Source organism: Vicugna pacos, chromosome 12 (genome assembly GCF_048564905.1).
Source record: "Vicugna pacos chromosome 12, VicPac4, whole genome shotgun sequence".
Lineage (NCBI taxonomy): Eukaryota > Metazoa > Chordata > Mammalia > Artiodactyla > Camelidae > Vicugna > Vicugna pacos.
The window spans coordinates 26,895,187-26,910,939 of NC_132998.1; the positions used below are offsets into that span (position 1 = coordinate 26,895,187).

At 45.7% G+C, this 15,753-nt stretch overlaps 1 protein-coding gene across 5 annotated transcripts in view; it reads right to left on the bottom strand.

The window, feature by feature from the left end:
* Positions 1-5,563: 5,563 nt before the first annotated feature.
* Positions 5,564-15,753, bottom strand: part of RFX4 (regulatory factor X4) — a 130,750-nt gene continuing 120,560 nt past the window's right edge. For all 5 annotated transcript variants that reach the window (XM_031683158.2, XM_072973069.1, XM_072973068.1 and 2 more), the window contains 2 exons: positions 15,172-15,310; positions 5,564-7,148 (listed from right to left, as the gene is read on the bottom strand). In XM_031683158.2, coding sequence (XP_031539018.1) covers positions 6,876-7,148; positions 15,172-15,310 — 412 coding nt within the window. In that variant the 3' untranslated portion in view covers positions 5,564-6,875. The remainder of the gene's footprint in view (positions 7,149-15,171; positions 15,311-15,753) is intronic.

The window sequence follows — 15,753 nt, forward strand, 5'->3', positions numbered from 1 at the left end:
TATGAGTCTCAGAAGCCCATCATTTGTCAAATTCCTTAAAACTCTTCTGGCTACCCGTTGTTTTTGTTTGTTTTGTGTGTGTGTGTGTGTGTGGTTGTTTGTTTTTGTATCTCAGAGGAAAACCGGAATGCCAAAAGACTCTATTTTGAATTTTTACTCTGTCTCTGGGTGTTCAGAGATAAGTTATTTTCCCTCTTAGAGCACTGATTTTCTCAATTGTGATAAACATAATAATATCTACTTTGCAGGATGTCATAAGGGTTAAAAGAGACCAGCACAGCAGATCTGGCATGCACTAGCCACTTAAATGTTAGCTGAACTGGAATGAAAATGCAACCTCCCTCATAAGGATTTGGGGATAAAGGTCATGTTATTCTTATTGGTGCAGAAATGCGTGAGTTTTGTTGTTGCTAATATTGTTTTTAACAACAAAATGTAATTCCAACATACTACTTTGATCTTTAAACCTTGAAGTTAATGTCTTTAACACTGACATGCTTTGATATAAGACAGTTTTGGGATAGTCATTGTCATATGTGTATGTATGTAAATAAGGAGCCTAAAACACCACACACACAAACTTATACCCCATATCAATGTCTTTGCAATTAAGCTTTGGAGATTCATGTCAGAGGAAATATATTCTCACAACCCATTCTTCCCACCACTTCCTTTCTGACTCTATGCAGTAAAGTATTAATTTACTTACCAACATTTGATTAAACTCTTAAGGTTCAACCCTAGGAGGAGGTGGCAGTGGACAAAGGATTATTGTCATTCATCATCAACACATTTTAGTCTTCCCCTCCAGTTGCCTATGAAGGATTAGCATTTCCCTGAAAGGAGGAGGACAGAATAAATTGCATCTCCCGCCAAAGAACTGCCATCTCCTTTCAGCTGGGGGCACATACCGGGAGCTTTTCCCATATTAGTCAGCTTTATCTCAACTTTTGGGCAATGCCTACTTCTGACTTTCATGGGTTTCAGGGTCAAGCAAAACAGAATTGTAGGGTTGCTGAGGTCAGAGGCCACTGCTGTCAAAGGGTAGTGACCTGAACAGCAAGAGGTAGCCAGCTCCCCTCCACCCCCCACCCCTGTTCCACCCCCCTCCAACGACTTCATTCTAGTGAATACTTGGCTCATTGCATCTCCCCTGCAGAGCTTTTTTTTTGACCTAGTAATAAAAATCCTCCTGTAACCTGGTATTTTTTTTTACATTATTATTGATTTTCTTTTGTTCCTGTTTCTCTATAGAATGACCAGGTCTTGGTCCTTGATAATGTATTGGTTTGTATGTACTCTGGGAAATGATAGAGGGAAAGCTAGTCTGCTGTTAACTTACAAGCAAGTGGAATGCCACCTCCTGTGTGGGGGAAAGATCTGGCACACAGTTTAGAAACTGCCTTCATTTAACACACACCACAATTCTCCAGAAACTCTCTTCAACCCCAGTAGGTTCTATTACCACGGTCAAGGTTGATTTAAAAACAGCAAAGCCGCTTAGGAGAGAGGAATGGGGGTGGGGTGGGGTGAAAACAAAAGTAGGAAGAAGGAAGGGGGCAGGGTGCTAGAGCAGAAGGAACACAGCCTCTGGAGTGGAGCAGTTTAGTTTCCAAATCCCAGCTCTGCCACTTACTGTGTGTGACTTTGGGCACTAAACTGCTCAGAGCCCCCATCTCTTCACCTGGAAACAGAAATGATTATACTACTGACATTGCAAGGAGGTTGTGAGAAGTGGCAATGATGGCGCTGATGTGCCTGGCATGTAGCCAACCCGAAGGAATGGGAACCTCTATAGATTGAGGCAGAGCTGTTTCAGAAATGGACCACATATCACTCAGTGTGATGAGGAAGATGTGCCTCCTCATTTAAAAATTATCTGTCTCAACTGCATTTCCGTTCTTAAGAAGGCGTTTTGCAGTTTCTTTTTTCTGAGAGGTATATAGCATGGGCCAAGACATTTTGGATACCACCTCTGGTAGCGGCACAGTTTGGCAGTTCTTTGAGAATTCACTCTTCTAAACTTCTCTCAGTGGCTTGGCCCTTCTACGAGGAGACTATTATAAATACCAAGGATCAGCACTGCGGCTGTTTCTGAGGCTGATTCGCTCACCCTTGCTGTCACGGTCAGACCTCATAATTTTTCATAATAGTTCTTAAACAACTGGTTTTAGCTCTGGAGCACTTATGACAAAGGGAGAAATAAAACTGGGGAGCCCTGTTCCTCCCACCCACCATCTCTTCACCCACACTCTTTTCCTAGCAACAGCTCTTTTCTCAACTCTTGGGCCTACATCTTCCATCCCACCTCCATCAGGAGCAGCAAAATATGGGGGTGAGAAGGCTGGGGGTGAGTCGAGGTGCAGGAGGAGGAAAGGGGGACGAGCTTCAGGGAGGAGGCTTATGAAGCACAAAAGACTCTGACCTCCTTAGAAGAAGAGGAAACCACAGGGCTGGCTGAGCTTGGGAGGCTGCCAAGGAACTGAAGCAGAGAAGGTCCAGGTTAGGAGGGCAGGTGGCAAAGGGGTAGGGGGGTGGGCCGGGCTGAAGGGCAAGCAAAACAGTAGTCAGGGAAGGTTTGTCAGGTGTGGGAAAACTGTAAACAGTGTGGATAATTGGCATCTGCCACTCTTGGCCACTCTGGGCAGACTGGAACCCTGTAAAAGAAGAAATTTGGGGTGCATATTGAGAGAAGAGCAGTCCTTGCATCTTAGAACTTCAAGGTGGAAGGGGTTGTGTTTCTCAACCTTGGCTGCATATTAGAATCGCCCAGGGACCTTAAAAAACTACTGATGTCCCCTCATATTGACTGTGGGTGGGTCCTCCACATCAGTATTTTTACAGAGTTGACAGACTAACGCTAATAGGCAGCCAGGGTTGAGAACCATTGAAGTCCAATCCTGCTTAGAGCAGGAATGTCACTTCGACAAGGCCTTTGGTGGAACTGAGTTTTAGTCTCAGTTCTACCTCACTTTGAAGCCAATAAACATACCCATCTTTTTTTTTTTAAGCTCCCAGTGATGATGATTTGCATACTTCAGGCTCTTGACTAAGTCTGAACTCTGCCTCAAGAGACCTACAGCAGCCCCTCCCCACACCCTTTCCCCTATAATAAGGGAGTGTTTAGATTATCCCCTTCCCAGGGTTTTTTTTTTTTTTTCAATCTTTCAATTCTGCCTTTAATAGGTATGAGAAGTTGGAACAAATAACCTGTTTTTGCTCTTCCCTTCTTCTGATTCAGTTCAGACATTTAGATTGATGTTACTTTCAAGCAAATAGGACAAATCTGGAGGGAACCGAAAATAACAGAAGACTACAATCTGGGGTGTCATGTCAGAAAGGGTGGGGTTGGATATGAGGAGAGGGTGTTGCTTGGTGATAGTGGTGCAGTACACGGGTTCAGCTCTTGGGCATGATCCCCAGGCCGTTTTTTAGCACCAGCTGGTGGAGCCGTCGCCTTGTCTCTCATGGCTGCCTCCCTGAATCACTGCCCAGCTGCCAGTCTGTTCTTTGTTTTCTCTAAGCTGTCCACCCTCCTCACCCAGATCTGCCGGCCCTGGTCCGTCAGCACACAAACTGTAATTCAGGATGTCATAGTCAGATAGCAGGCCTGCTTGAGGTCCAGAGAGGGGAGGTGACCCCTCTGAGGTCACATGGTGGGCAAGCCAAGGCTCCCTCTCAGTTCTCTTTCCATGATTTCAGCTCCTCCCAGCAGTTAGGTTGGGCTTACTCGATTGAGACATTTTTGATTGGTCTGTGACTGGGCTGCAATCTCCGAGGGGCCACAGATCCCCTTTCTTTCCAGACCTGGGCTGTACCAGAGGCCTGACAAGGACACAGCAGGATGGATGCCTAGGACGCCACAGGCCTGCGACGTGGGTGAGCCATCCTGGCTGCTGTTCATGACTTCACCCAGTTTCAAGCTGGCAGAGTCCTTTTCAGAAAGAGTCCTAAAGAGAGGAGTGTCCCTTTATTGCCAAGACTCCTCTGTTCTTCCTCTGACAAGCGGCTGGCCCCACTCCCAGCTGCCAACCTCGCCCATTCCCATCCTGGTGACTGGCGAGGAACCACCACAGGGAGAGAACGTGCAGTTGAGTCATGAGCTCACAGCAGCTGTTGTCTTTTCCTAATCAGATCCCTTGCCGTTCTGAAGTTGAAGCTTTAGAATAATTGGGAGCACAGGCGGTATGCTCAGCTCCCAAGAGATGGGTACCTTGTGCTCTGGAGACAAGGCCCAGTGACACTTGCCCTCATCTCAAGCTGCCTCTTTCTATGTCGAGGCGCTGACGACTCCCAGTTTCTGGCTGTGCCGTGATAGGGAGACACACGCTCTCTCCTCTGCAGAGTTCTTGGAGCCATCACTGTAATTCTCTGGGATTCAGGGCCTTGTTGAGTGTGACTGTTTTTGCCTAAATACCTGTGCATTTACAGAGCCCGTGGTTGTTACTTGTACATGGGTATGGTTTATTATGTGCTGCTGCTACATACATGGCTAGAGAATTTGGTAATTGCTTAATTTTTTGTGCTTAGTAGGTCAACAGTCAGACTTACTCCACCCTTTCATTTATGGAGCACGAGCTCTGGATTGCCAGAGAGCAATAGGTCTGATTATTCTCATACTTCCTTTCAGTGACTAAATATGAAATTTAAAAAGAAAAAAGAAAGAAATTTCATTCTTCCTCTCCCTTACTTTCCTCATATAAAGCCAACTAATTGACCTTAGCCGAAATATATCATCAGAGACTGAAATCCAACATCTGCTTTCTTTTGGTAGAAACAGCTAAATTTTTTAAGGGAGATGCTAGGTAAAATACATAATTTTAATCCTAAAATCATTTTCAGGTATAAATATGTTATGTAATAGCGAGTAAGAACTTGGCTTTAAAAATAAATCTTTCTAAAATGCAAATTGAGTTGTCAAATCCTCATGCCTTTTAGTTAAAATAGTCACTACTGCCATTTCTGGAAATCCATGGCTCTGAATTTCTCATAGATCCTAGACTCTTAACATTTGGGCAAAACATTTAATCATTTCGCCCTTATAGCCTCAATTCCCAACCCTAGAATCAAAATGCAGTTCTGGATTAGAATTTGTTGATACGTATGAAGTATTCAGTAATGTTACTGTTCTGTTCCAGAGACTTATTAGCATTTAAAGCACTCCTCTTGAAATATCCTTATACCCAGTGATCATTAAAACATAATGAACTAAGTACTAGGGGATCTCTTAATGATGCTGGTTTTGAAGAATATTCCTTGTAACAGCTAGAAGGCTCCTGCCCTTCGCTGACACTAGCCATTGTGCAAACTTAAGGTAAACTCCTGTATGTAGAACTGGTTCCCTATAATCAGGCTGCAGGTACTAAATCGTTGTTTAAGGACTCCATGTGTGGCCTATCCAGATCTTAATGATGACAAGACCATAGGGAACTGGATAAGCACAACCATACAAGACCACTTAGTTTTGTTTTGCCTACTTACCCTAAGTATTCAGAATGTCGTTTATCTTTAACACACACAGAGAGGTCACATCAAATGCAAAATGAAAAATGAAGAAAGCGGGTCATTTCAATACTTTTTATTTGAGTGTGAAACCATTCATATCTTGCACAACTGTACAGATAAAACTATTTCCATTTTAGCTGTAGACATGATTATCACACTGAGTGGTGTGATCAAAGATTTTATTTACAGAACAATTGCTAAAACATCCGATGTCATATTTCCATTTATTTCTTACCCATAGGGTAATAGGTCCACCATAATTTCTTGGTGTTTTTTTATAATACAGAAAGAAAACCTATGTTAATCTCTAACAAACCTCACAAATTGCTACAAATCTCACAGAAAAATGCCTAAGAAAAAAATTTTCCAAAAGTACAATACATTTTTATTTCCACACATACATAGTATAGGCTCAAAGGCACAGCTTTGAATTTTTTTTCTATCAAAGTGTCGGAAATTATTATAGTCTTATGAAGGAACCATGAAAGCCATCTTCACACTTGGCGCTTGGTAAGTTAAAAGTTTGGTCCATTCAGTTTCACAAAGTTAATACAGCAGAGCTGAGTATGATACTCAATGCCATAAAACCACATTCTCACAGAACTTAAAAAACCCCTCTCCTGCCTTTTGCTGACACTAGCCATTGTGCAAACTTAGGACAAATAACTTGCATGTAGAAGAACCGGTCCCCTACAAACCTCAACCAACTTAAGGCATACAGAACAGGCCTCTTCCTTCCCTCTGAACAGTGCTTACATTCCAAGACAATGCAGGTACAGGGACAGACACGAGTGTAACAGGGAATCTAGGTTTCCAGGCACCTCCATCTAGCCCTGGTGCTCCAGAAATCAGGATGACACCACCAGGAAGGAGGATGCTTGGGAGATATCTGAGGGCTGTTCGTTGTACAGTAAGATGACAGACAGAAAGGTGAATGTTCTTGGTAAATTGTGTGCTCATCCAAGAACACAAACCAGATCCTGTCTCCAGTATCCATCCTTCAAGACTAAAGAGCTTTTGTCAACAGGAAAATAAGTAGTTTACCAGGAGTGGTTGCCAACATTAAAGCGAAGTCATGGAACAGAGGGAAAAGGCACAGGCTGGCCTGCCTGAGATAGTGCTCTACACAGTCAACTCTGGCTTGGGTACAGGAACCCAATCTCACCGACTTTTAGTGAGTCCCATTTCTGAGCTAAAGTTTATTCATCCCACACTGAATCCCAGCCTCATGTTCATTAGGAAAATGAATGTCTAGGAATAGTCCAGGAGTTATGATGTATAGAGATAAAGTCTTCAGGGGGTGGGTGTTGGGTTTATTATTATTATTAATAATTATTATTAATATTAAATACGAATTCCTATGAAAGCAGTCATTTAGCCCATCCTGTGGAGGCCTCTCCGTTGATGTAAGCAAAGCCAGGAAAGTGTTGCATGTGCTCATACTCAGAATTCCTGCGTGTGGTCAGGGGTGTGTACATGTCACTAGAGTTTCCATACCTCGTGGAATGCACAGACGGGCTTGTGTAGCACGTGTTGGCTGTGGGCACCTCTGGCCATCGGGGAGTGACTGGGGTAGGATGCAGTCTAGGAGTACTGCTCATCAAACAAGGTTCCATCCGGGAAGTGGGGCTATTAAAAGGGTACTTGTTGAGGGGAAAGAAAGTCCACAAAGTTAAAATCAGCTTGAAGTTACATATACACAATAGCAGTAATGTTCACAGTTTAAATTAAATTTCTTAAGATGCTGTTAATGAAAGTTGATGGGAAATAACCAATGGAATTCTGGAAGACTGAATCTTGATCTATGAAGTATCCAACAGGAGAAATACAGAGAATTTCATAGCCAGAGCTGGGCTAGTGTTCACTCAGCCAGTAATACTGACTTTGTGCTCTTAATCTGGAATATTTGGGGAAGTCAAACCCCAAAGAAGGAATAATCCCAGTGGAAATACGGGGGCGGGGGGGAGAGAGAGAGAACACGAATGTGTTCTATGCATGTCCACATAGATACGGATGTATAGATGGATGGATGGTTTTGAGCTTTATCATTTTATCATTTATGGAGATGTGAAAGGTCCCATTCCATCCCAAGAGAATAATACTGCCAAGTAAAACACAATGACATCATTAAAAATAGCATTTTACAGTTGAATTCAATTATGAACTGCAGCCTAAAAGCAGGCTTTTGAAGAGGAAGCAAGTCAATAGCTTTCAAAGGTTATTATTACTGCCTATCATTTAGAGAATATCTCTCTTTTTGGTTCACATTCACTTATGTCCTGGAAGATACACAAGCAGGAAATGGTAAATGACTGGGCTTGACGTGGATGCGGTGGAAGGAGTAGTCAAGCCAACTGGGATGGGAGGGAGGGGTGTTTTTGTGCAGGTCAGAAAAACAGGTGTTAGTAGCTACAAGAAGGGAAGCAGTTCTAGAAAGAATCAGGAGTAAGAGGAGCGTCCCTAAAGTGCTGCTGCTTTTACATTCTTTTCAGTTTCCAAGACAGCTATGCAATCGGAGGGGAGGAAGGGGAGGAGCTCTGGGCTTCCTTTGAGAGCTCCCAGTTTGCAGGCTGGTCAACACAAAGCTTTCCTTGCTGTGCTAAGGGCCACCCCAACAAGAGCAGGAGCCAGTCACCAAGGATAGCAAGGGCAGCGAGCAGGGGAGTCTGCGGGTGAACGTCTGAGTTCTTCTGCTCCCCATCTGTCTTCCCTGACAGTTGGAGAGTGGAGCCCTGAGGGATTAGGTGGGAGGCTGCCTCCTGTGAGGGAGACAGACAGGCTGAAGCCTAGACTGCCAGGAGAAGGGGCTATGACAACAATGGCTGCTCCTTGTAGTCGAGGGGGCCAAAGGGAACTGTTCTGCCTCTGAGTGGAAGCCCGAGGGGAAGCAGGGGAAGGTTGTTAGGCCCAAAGCACGTGAAGAGAACCAGCTGTTCACAGGTCCAGAAAGAGGGCTCCAACTTCTAGCAGTGGGGGCTTTGTCCTAATAGGACAGACAGTATGCCTTCCATAGCACAGGGCAGCCACTCACAGTCAAAAGCGCAGGTAGCAAAGAGGGACAAAGGTGTAGGTGGTACCTGGGAACTCAGGGGAGAAGGCACCAAGGGCTGTTGCCAAGGAGACTGTGGACAGCAAGCATGTGGAGGTGCTCATAATCCCCAGACTTGCTGTGTGTGCAGCAGCCATGGTGGACCCTCAGGCCTGAGTGCTGGGGTTCCAGCCCAGGACCCACTCTAAATCCCAAGGAAACCATATAAGATTGGGTCCTGCCCAAAGAGACAAGAGCCCAGGTATTCAACAGATAATTTTAACAAATATTACAAAACGATCTTTCATTTTTTCAAAAAGGTTGCTTCCCCCTCCTGATAGTCTCCCCAGTACATGTCTCCTCACCTCAGGGTGCTCTCCCTGGCACAGAGGCCTCCTCTCTGGTCCTCTCGATGCCAAGCTGGTTCCCATCTCAGAGAATTTCATCCCACCTGTTCCCTCTGCCTGGAACACCTCTCTCCCACCTGTACCCCCAAGCTCCTTCCGTGCCTGCCTTTTCATCAAACTTCAGATCTCAGCTCAAATGTCACCTTCTGAGGGAGACTCTTCTGGACATCCTATCTCACCAAGCTAAGTGTTCTACCCTCCGCCTATTGGTCAAGATCTGAGCATCCTGCTTGTGAGCTGTTCCCTTCCACTGGCTTATATTCCTAAGTTCCTAGTGGGGCTTTGTCATGGTCTCTACCACAGGCCCAACATCTGAGATGGTGCCTGGCACCTAGCAGGTGCTCCATAACTACTGGGTGAATGAACAAGAGGGTGTTAACCACTGGCAAGAACCTGAAGGGGGTCATATCATCAAACCCCATGTTGTACAGATGAGAGAACAAGGATCCATGAGGTGAGGCGTCACCTGGCAGGCTAGGGGAAGAGCTGGCATGCAAACCCACTCCCGGGGTGGCACTTCTCCTGTACATCAATCTGACTGGCCCAAACTAGGCATGACCCACCACAACTGAACTACACAGAATTCAGAGAGGAAGACGCTCCTTTTTGGAACACATCCCACTGAACCTGAATCTGTCACTCTTCTTTTACACTCCTCCTCCCCTCCAGACCACACGGTCTTCCAACTCTGATCAGACCTCAATTTGAGCTTCTGGCAGAGCCCTCACTTGCCTTGGCTTGTGTAGATAAAATGTCACAGTGTGGACTGACAGCCTCCTTCCCACAGACCCCGAGAGAGTGTGGCTTTTGTGCCTCACCAAGGACCCTGGATGCAGCTGTGCCCAGGGGTTGTGTCACAGACTCAAAAGAGTAATTGCCTGGAAATGAGACTGGCTCAAAATATCTCCAATGTGACAATAAAATTCTGTTACCACAGAATCCGGCCTGGAAAATTCTGTCTTGTTAGGTCAGCTAATTGCAAATGAGTCAGTGACTTGTTTTCCCCGTGGTGAAGAGACCATTGAAAGATGAGAGGCTGACATGCCTGATGGTTAATGCCACTAGTGAAGCTTCTATTTAGTCTGGCGGGAGCACCCGCCTCACCTTTCACACTTCACATCCGGTTTCATGCGGGATCCTCGAGCACACTGGGCACAAACCCTGGGGTCCAGGGAGCTCTGTCCAGAATAAAGGCCCTTTTTGTTGAGGACCCGTAACAGGAAGTCATGCTTTTCAAGGTCAAATCACACACTGTTGCTACTGATGTTACAGTGGAGATGAGTCACCAGTCCCCACCCTGAGAGAGAGGTGTGTGAGGGGTGCTGTGAGCATGTGTGTGTGGGCATGTGTGTGCAAGTGGACCAAGGTTCTGTCCAGTGCCTGTGGCGTGAGTCCATCTCAGCTGAGATTGACCCTGGGCCTCTTTGGAACCATATTAGGAAGTTCTATTTTGAGAAGAGACTCCCCACACCAAGGGCTGACTTCCCTGCACACGGGGAGGGAAGAATGAGCCCTTTATCCCTGAACCTGACCAAATGGGCTGCTCCTTGAGCACGGGTGAAAGGTGGCCCTGTCGGGAGCACAAACTGTTTTCCTATGAAAGGCAGCTCTCACTGCCCAAAGGTCTACCAGCGGGCAACCCCCTCCCAGGACATTGCTCCCCCAAATTTTTGCCACAGAGTCCACATCTGCTGAGCTTTTAGGGCCAGGCTTAATTGAGTTAATACATATGAAACACTTAGAATGTCCACATAGTCAGTTTTCAAAATATGGTAGCTACTCATATTCTTCTTCAAGTCATAGGATCATGATAGGAAGAGCCTTAGTGACTGACCATCTGGTGCTATCTCTCGTTTTACAGATGAGGGGACTGAGTTCAAGACAGAGGAAGTGACTTGCTTGAGGTCACACAGCAGCTTACTACCAGAATTAGGATTCATTCATTCATCGATGAGTATTTACTGAGTACGCACCAAGGGCCAAGTCTGTTCTGAGTCCTGGGAATATTATGGTCAGAAAGAAAAAAAGACCTGGTCCTTGCCTTCACAGAGCTAGTATAGTGAGGGAGACAGATATTAATTCTGTAATTACACAAAATATAACAACTGTGGTGTTACAAAGGATGATGATGATGATGATGATAATGATAATAATAATAATAAACACAAATAGTGTTAACTATAAGCCAGGCTCTGTTCTAACCTTTATTAAGTCACTCAACCCTCCCAATAACCCTATGAAATAGGTACTAGGATTATCCCTGCTTTTCAGATGAGGGGATGGAGGCACAGTGCTAATAAGAGGCAGAGGTGGGATTTGAACTCAGAAAGCCTGGCTCTATAGTCAGAGATTTTATGCCACTATGGTTGACTATTTTTATTCTCTTTGGCCCAAAAGGGAGCACCCTAAGCAAACTTTGTAGCAGTCACTGAGCCTCTGAGATCGAGGACCCCATGGCACCAGGCTGGTCTGCTGGACATGCTGTGAGAGCTGTGTGACTCCTAGGCAAGGCTGGGTCTTGGCCATACAGATGAGAAATGAGAAGCAACTTTCTGGTCTACTCTAAGTGTCTTTCTAGCCATATAGCTTCTGATTGATCAAATGGCTTTTGAGCTCAGGGGCCCAGGTCACATTCATGGCTGCTGACAGGGTAGAGGTTCCACAAGCATGTGTTAAATGAGGCTCAGAAACATTCTGTGGTTGTGTACTTGGTCTGGTTTGTTTTCTCTTCTTGGTTGGGTGTGAGAATGGGGAACTGGGGAAGGGGCAGCTGATCCCATCCTTTGTTCATGTCTTTTGATGTGGACAAGTGCAGCACAGTGGTAAGGGTGTTTTTCTGAAATAATTCAAACCTAACCCTGTGCAACCTCATTCATCTGGATTTGCTCATTCAGAAATTATGAGAATTCAAGCAGGGCTGGAGGTTAACCTTGGTAGTACTCATGAGGAAAGCATGTCTTGCTCAAATGAGTAGTACAAACGAGGACATACAATATCCTATTTCAAAAAAAAAATAGCATCACATAATTGTGAGCAAACGCTGCAATGTCTGTGATTACTGAACTTCACAGAGGTGTTGTATCAATTCTCTAAGGCAAACTTGGGCAGACATTTATTTGCAGAAGTTAGTTTCTTGTGCTGATGACCGACTGCATTCTTTAACCATATTCTGTGATGGTGATTTTTCTTCAATTCAGACTAATCTTTTCCCACTGAGTCTGATATAATGAAGTGTGATATTTGGTACTTAGGATTGGAACAGCTTGACCTCTGCTCTGGAAAGCTAAAACTAATTAGCCCTGCAGTGGATTTTCCTCTACATGTTAAACCTTAAACCCAAGTACCAGGAAAGGAAAGAAATACAGTATTTTGGGTGTGCAATTCTTCTCTTTGGGAACTTGAAACTTATTGAGAATAGTTGCAGTAACCTCTTAAATTTACCTCCCATCCTCCAAAACACCCACTGTGTAGTGTTCAGTGTCATGGGCTTGGGGTTGAGATTTGGAGAATTTGCCTCTGAGTCTGCTTTCTCACTTGCTGGATGCATGGTATGGGGCAAATTACCTTCCGAGGATTTCCTCATCTTTAAAAACTGGAGAAAATGCCTTCTTCCTGAGGTTGCTCTGAGAATTAAGTGAGCCTGTGTTTTTGAAAGTGACTAAAACAGTGCTTGATGCATAAGTGTTAATGAGAAACAAAATGAAGGATTCTTTGTCTTGAGACAGTACCTTCCCCAGGAGAAGCACTGACCTCACCCATCAACCTGGGAAGAGATGTGATGTAACTAACCCGACCCCATTTTACAAATGGAGACGAAGACATTAACTGTGAAGTGCAGAGCATGAGCGTGTGTGTGGTGGGCATCGGAGGTTGTGAAAGGACTGTGTCTAAGAGCCACAGGCATGGTGGTAGTGAGGCCGGCAGGACCCTGTCACCCCCTACACCTACCCTGGGTTCAGAGTAGGCCTTTCGCCTTGGGCCTTCATTTAGTCCTTGACCCTTCGATTAGGACCAGCAGTTAAATGACAGTGCTCCAGCTGGGGACCACTAGGGTTTCTAGAGTGGATTCTGTCGACCTGCCTTTGATCACTGGGTACCTCATGGGCCTTCAGAAGCCACTGGCTTCTTTTTATGGCAAAGACTTTAAAAGTAATCTCCCAGAAAAACGAGCTCCAGAAATTTCACGAGGAGGGATGAGGGAGTGCAGAAAGAGGGAAGGTAGTACTGGGGGCTGCGACTTGGGATTTCAGCTTGATCTTGCCACTGTTGCTCAGACCAAGGCCTCTTACTAGAGCAGAAGCTCTCCCAAAGCAGGCTTCTGTCTCTTTCTCCCTGTATTCTCAGTGGCGAGAGCAGTGCTTGCCAGATAGCAGGCATGACAATCATTTGGGGAATGGATGGATGAGTGAAAGAATGAATGAATGAACAAATGGGCTGCTCAGCCTGTGTCACCCAGTCTGTGGTAGCAGTTCTAAGTCACTGAGGGGATCACCGTGAGGAGCAAAGACTCCGCTCCCAGGAGCAGTAGCACCTGAGGAGCAGGCTGTGTGACGCAGTGGAGACCTACAATGAATTCCCCAGGTGATGATTTAGTGGAATCAACTTCTTGGCTTGTCTGGGGATTATACCAGGTCTCCCCCGGTACTGCAGATGGAAATCAAAACAAGACGCCTGTTTGTCCTGCGTGCCGTGTGTTGTTGATACATTCTGCTCGATGCCCTCCCTTGGAGGCAAGTCTGTGCTGACAGCTGATGTAAACTGCAGCCTCCACCCCAACTCAAGTCCCACCATGTCTGTTCTAGACTCCTGCAAGCACTTCATGGCAGCGCTCCCTCCTCTACCAGTTCCCTCTCTGGATGGCCATCCTGCTAGTGATGTGGGAGCTCTTTCTTAAGCTCTCACCTTGCCTCCCAAACCTGCTGCGGCTCCCATGCTGCAGCACACCATAGTTGTTTATGCTGACCTACCTCCTGTTCACTCCTTTGTTCAATAAACAGTGAATGCCCCTGTATGAGAAGGGACAGAGGAAAGTTGGTGATAACAGGGTGTGAGAAGTGCTACTGATAGGGGAAAGCCCAACGTGCCATGCAAGTACAGAAGATGGGCACCTAATATGGTCCTGGAGGAAGGACGGGATGGTGTCAGGAAGTGCCACACAGACACAACACGAAGAGGTCAGGGAAGAGAACCCCGCCCTGAGGCAACAGTATCTGCAAAGAGGTGGGGGAACTGCAGGTGGGCTGGCATGGCTGGGGCAAAGATAGGAGGTGTCGCTGGTAGGCCAGATGAGTAGGTGGAGCCCAGATGTGATGAGTCTTGAGAGACGTGCTAAGGAATTGAACTTGCCTCTGAAAGCGATGACATTGCAAAGAGGGAGAGTGTTATGGCCAGTTGGGTTTTCTTCTAGAAATTTGCTAGCTGCAGTACTGGGGATGGACCAGAGATGGGGCAAGTTTAGCAGCACAGAAACAGATGGGATGGCTTCTGTCATCATCTAGGTTGGATAAAGACCTGATCTGAGGCAAGGACAGTGACAGTGCAAAGGCACTGAGGATGTAGAACTGGATGGAATCGGTGACGAGTTGTGTTTGGGGCCAGGGCACAGGAAAGTGTTTGAGACAAGTAGAGTTCCCGACATTGGTGTGACAGGTGCAGTCACAATTCCCATTCACCAAGGCCACAGAGGGCCAATTTGGTTTGGTAGACAGTGAAGAGCCAAAGGCAATGTGTGGTCTGAGAAGGAGCTGATAACGGTCCGTCTCAGGATTCTTCTGGTCAGATTATGTGTGTGGGCAGGACTGAAAAGGAACAGACGTGAAACCGAGAGACCTGTTAGGATGATTCTAAGATGATAGTCCTGACAGGACTCAAAGAGGGTCTCTTTGAACCAGGGAGGAAGATGGCAAAGGAGACAGAAGGTCTAGTCTGAAGGCAGCTGTCCAGAAAAGAGTATCAGACATGGCGGCTGACCGGATCGTGGGAGAGAGGCCAAAGGGAGGACACAGCTAAAGACACATGGTCGGCACCCACATGCGTGAGAACAAGTGAGGGTAAACGCTGGCTGAGCAGCCACCAGGCACAGACACTGGAAGGAAGAAATGGTACTGAGAAAAAGACTTTCCTTTCCTTGAAGGCACACAGGCTGCACACACTGTATGCAGAAGGTGCTTGTTAATTGTGTTAAATTGACTAGATCAAGGCCTGGATGAGAAAGCAGGGTCGCCAACTCACCTGTGCAGAGCTCCTGTGGTAAGGGGAGTAGTGGAGTGGTCCGGAGATGGCTGTGTCGTGAGGGAGGGCCGGGTACTGGCTCTGCATCGGGGGAGGGTGCTGGTTGCCATAGCTCCCGTAGTTATAGCTTCCTGTGTATCTAGAACGCGTTAAGCACATTGAATACTGTGAGTAATAGCAGGGAGAACAAATCAGTTTGACACCTTTAAAAACCCACCTCATCTACCCCTTTTCCTTTTCTTCATTTCTTTCTTTTTTTCTCCTTCCATTTTCCTTCTTTTTGATTCTTACCATCTCCACTCTGCAGCTCTGCTGTAGTAGTTTTTTTTTTTAACATTTTTTATTGATTTATAATCATTTTACAATGTTGTGTCAAATTCCAGTGTTCAGCACAATTTTTCAGTCATTCATGGACATATACACACTCATTGTCACATTTTTTTCTCTGTGATTTACCATAACATTTTGTGTATATTTCCCTGTGCTATACAGTGTAATCTTGTTTATCTGTTCTACAATTTTGAAATCCCAGTCTATCCCTTCCCACCCTCTACCCCCCTGGTAACCACAAGTCTGTATTCT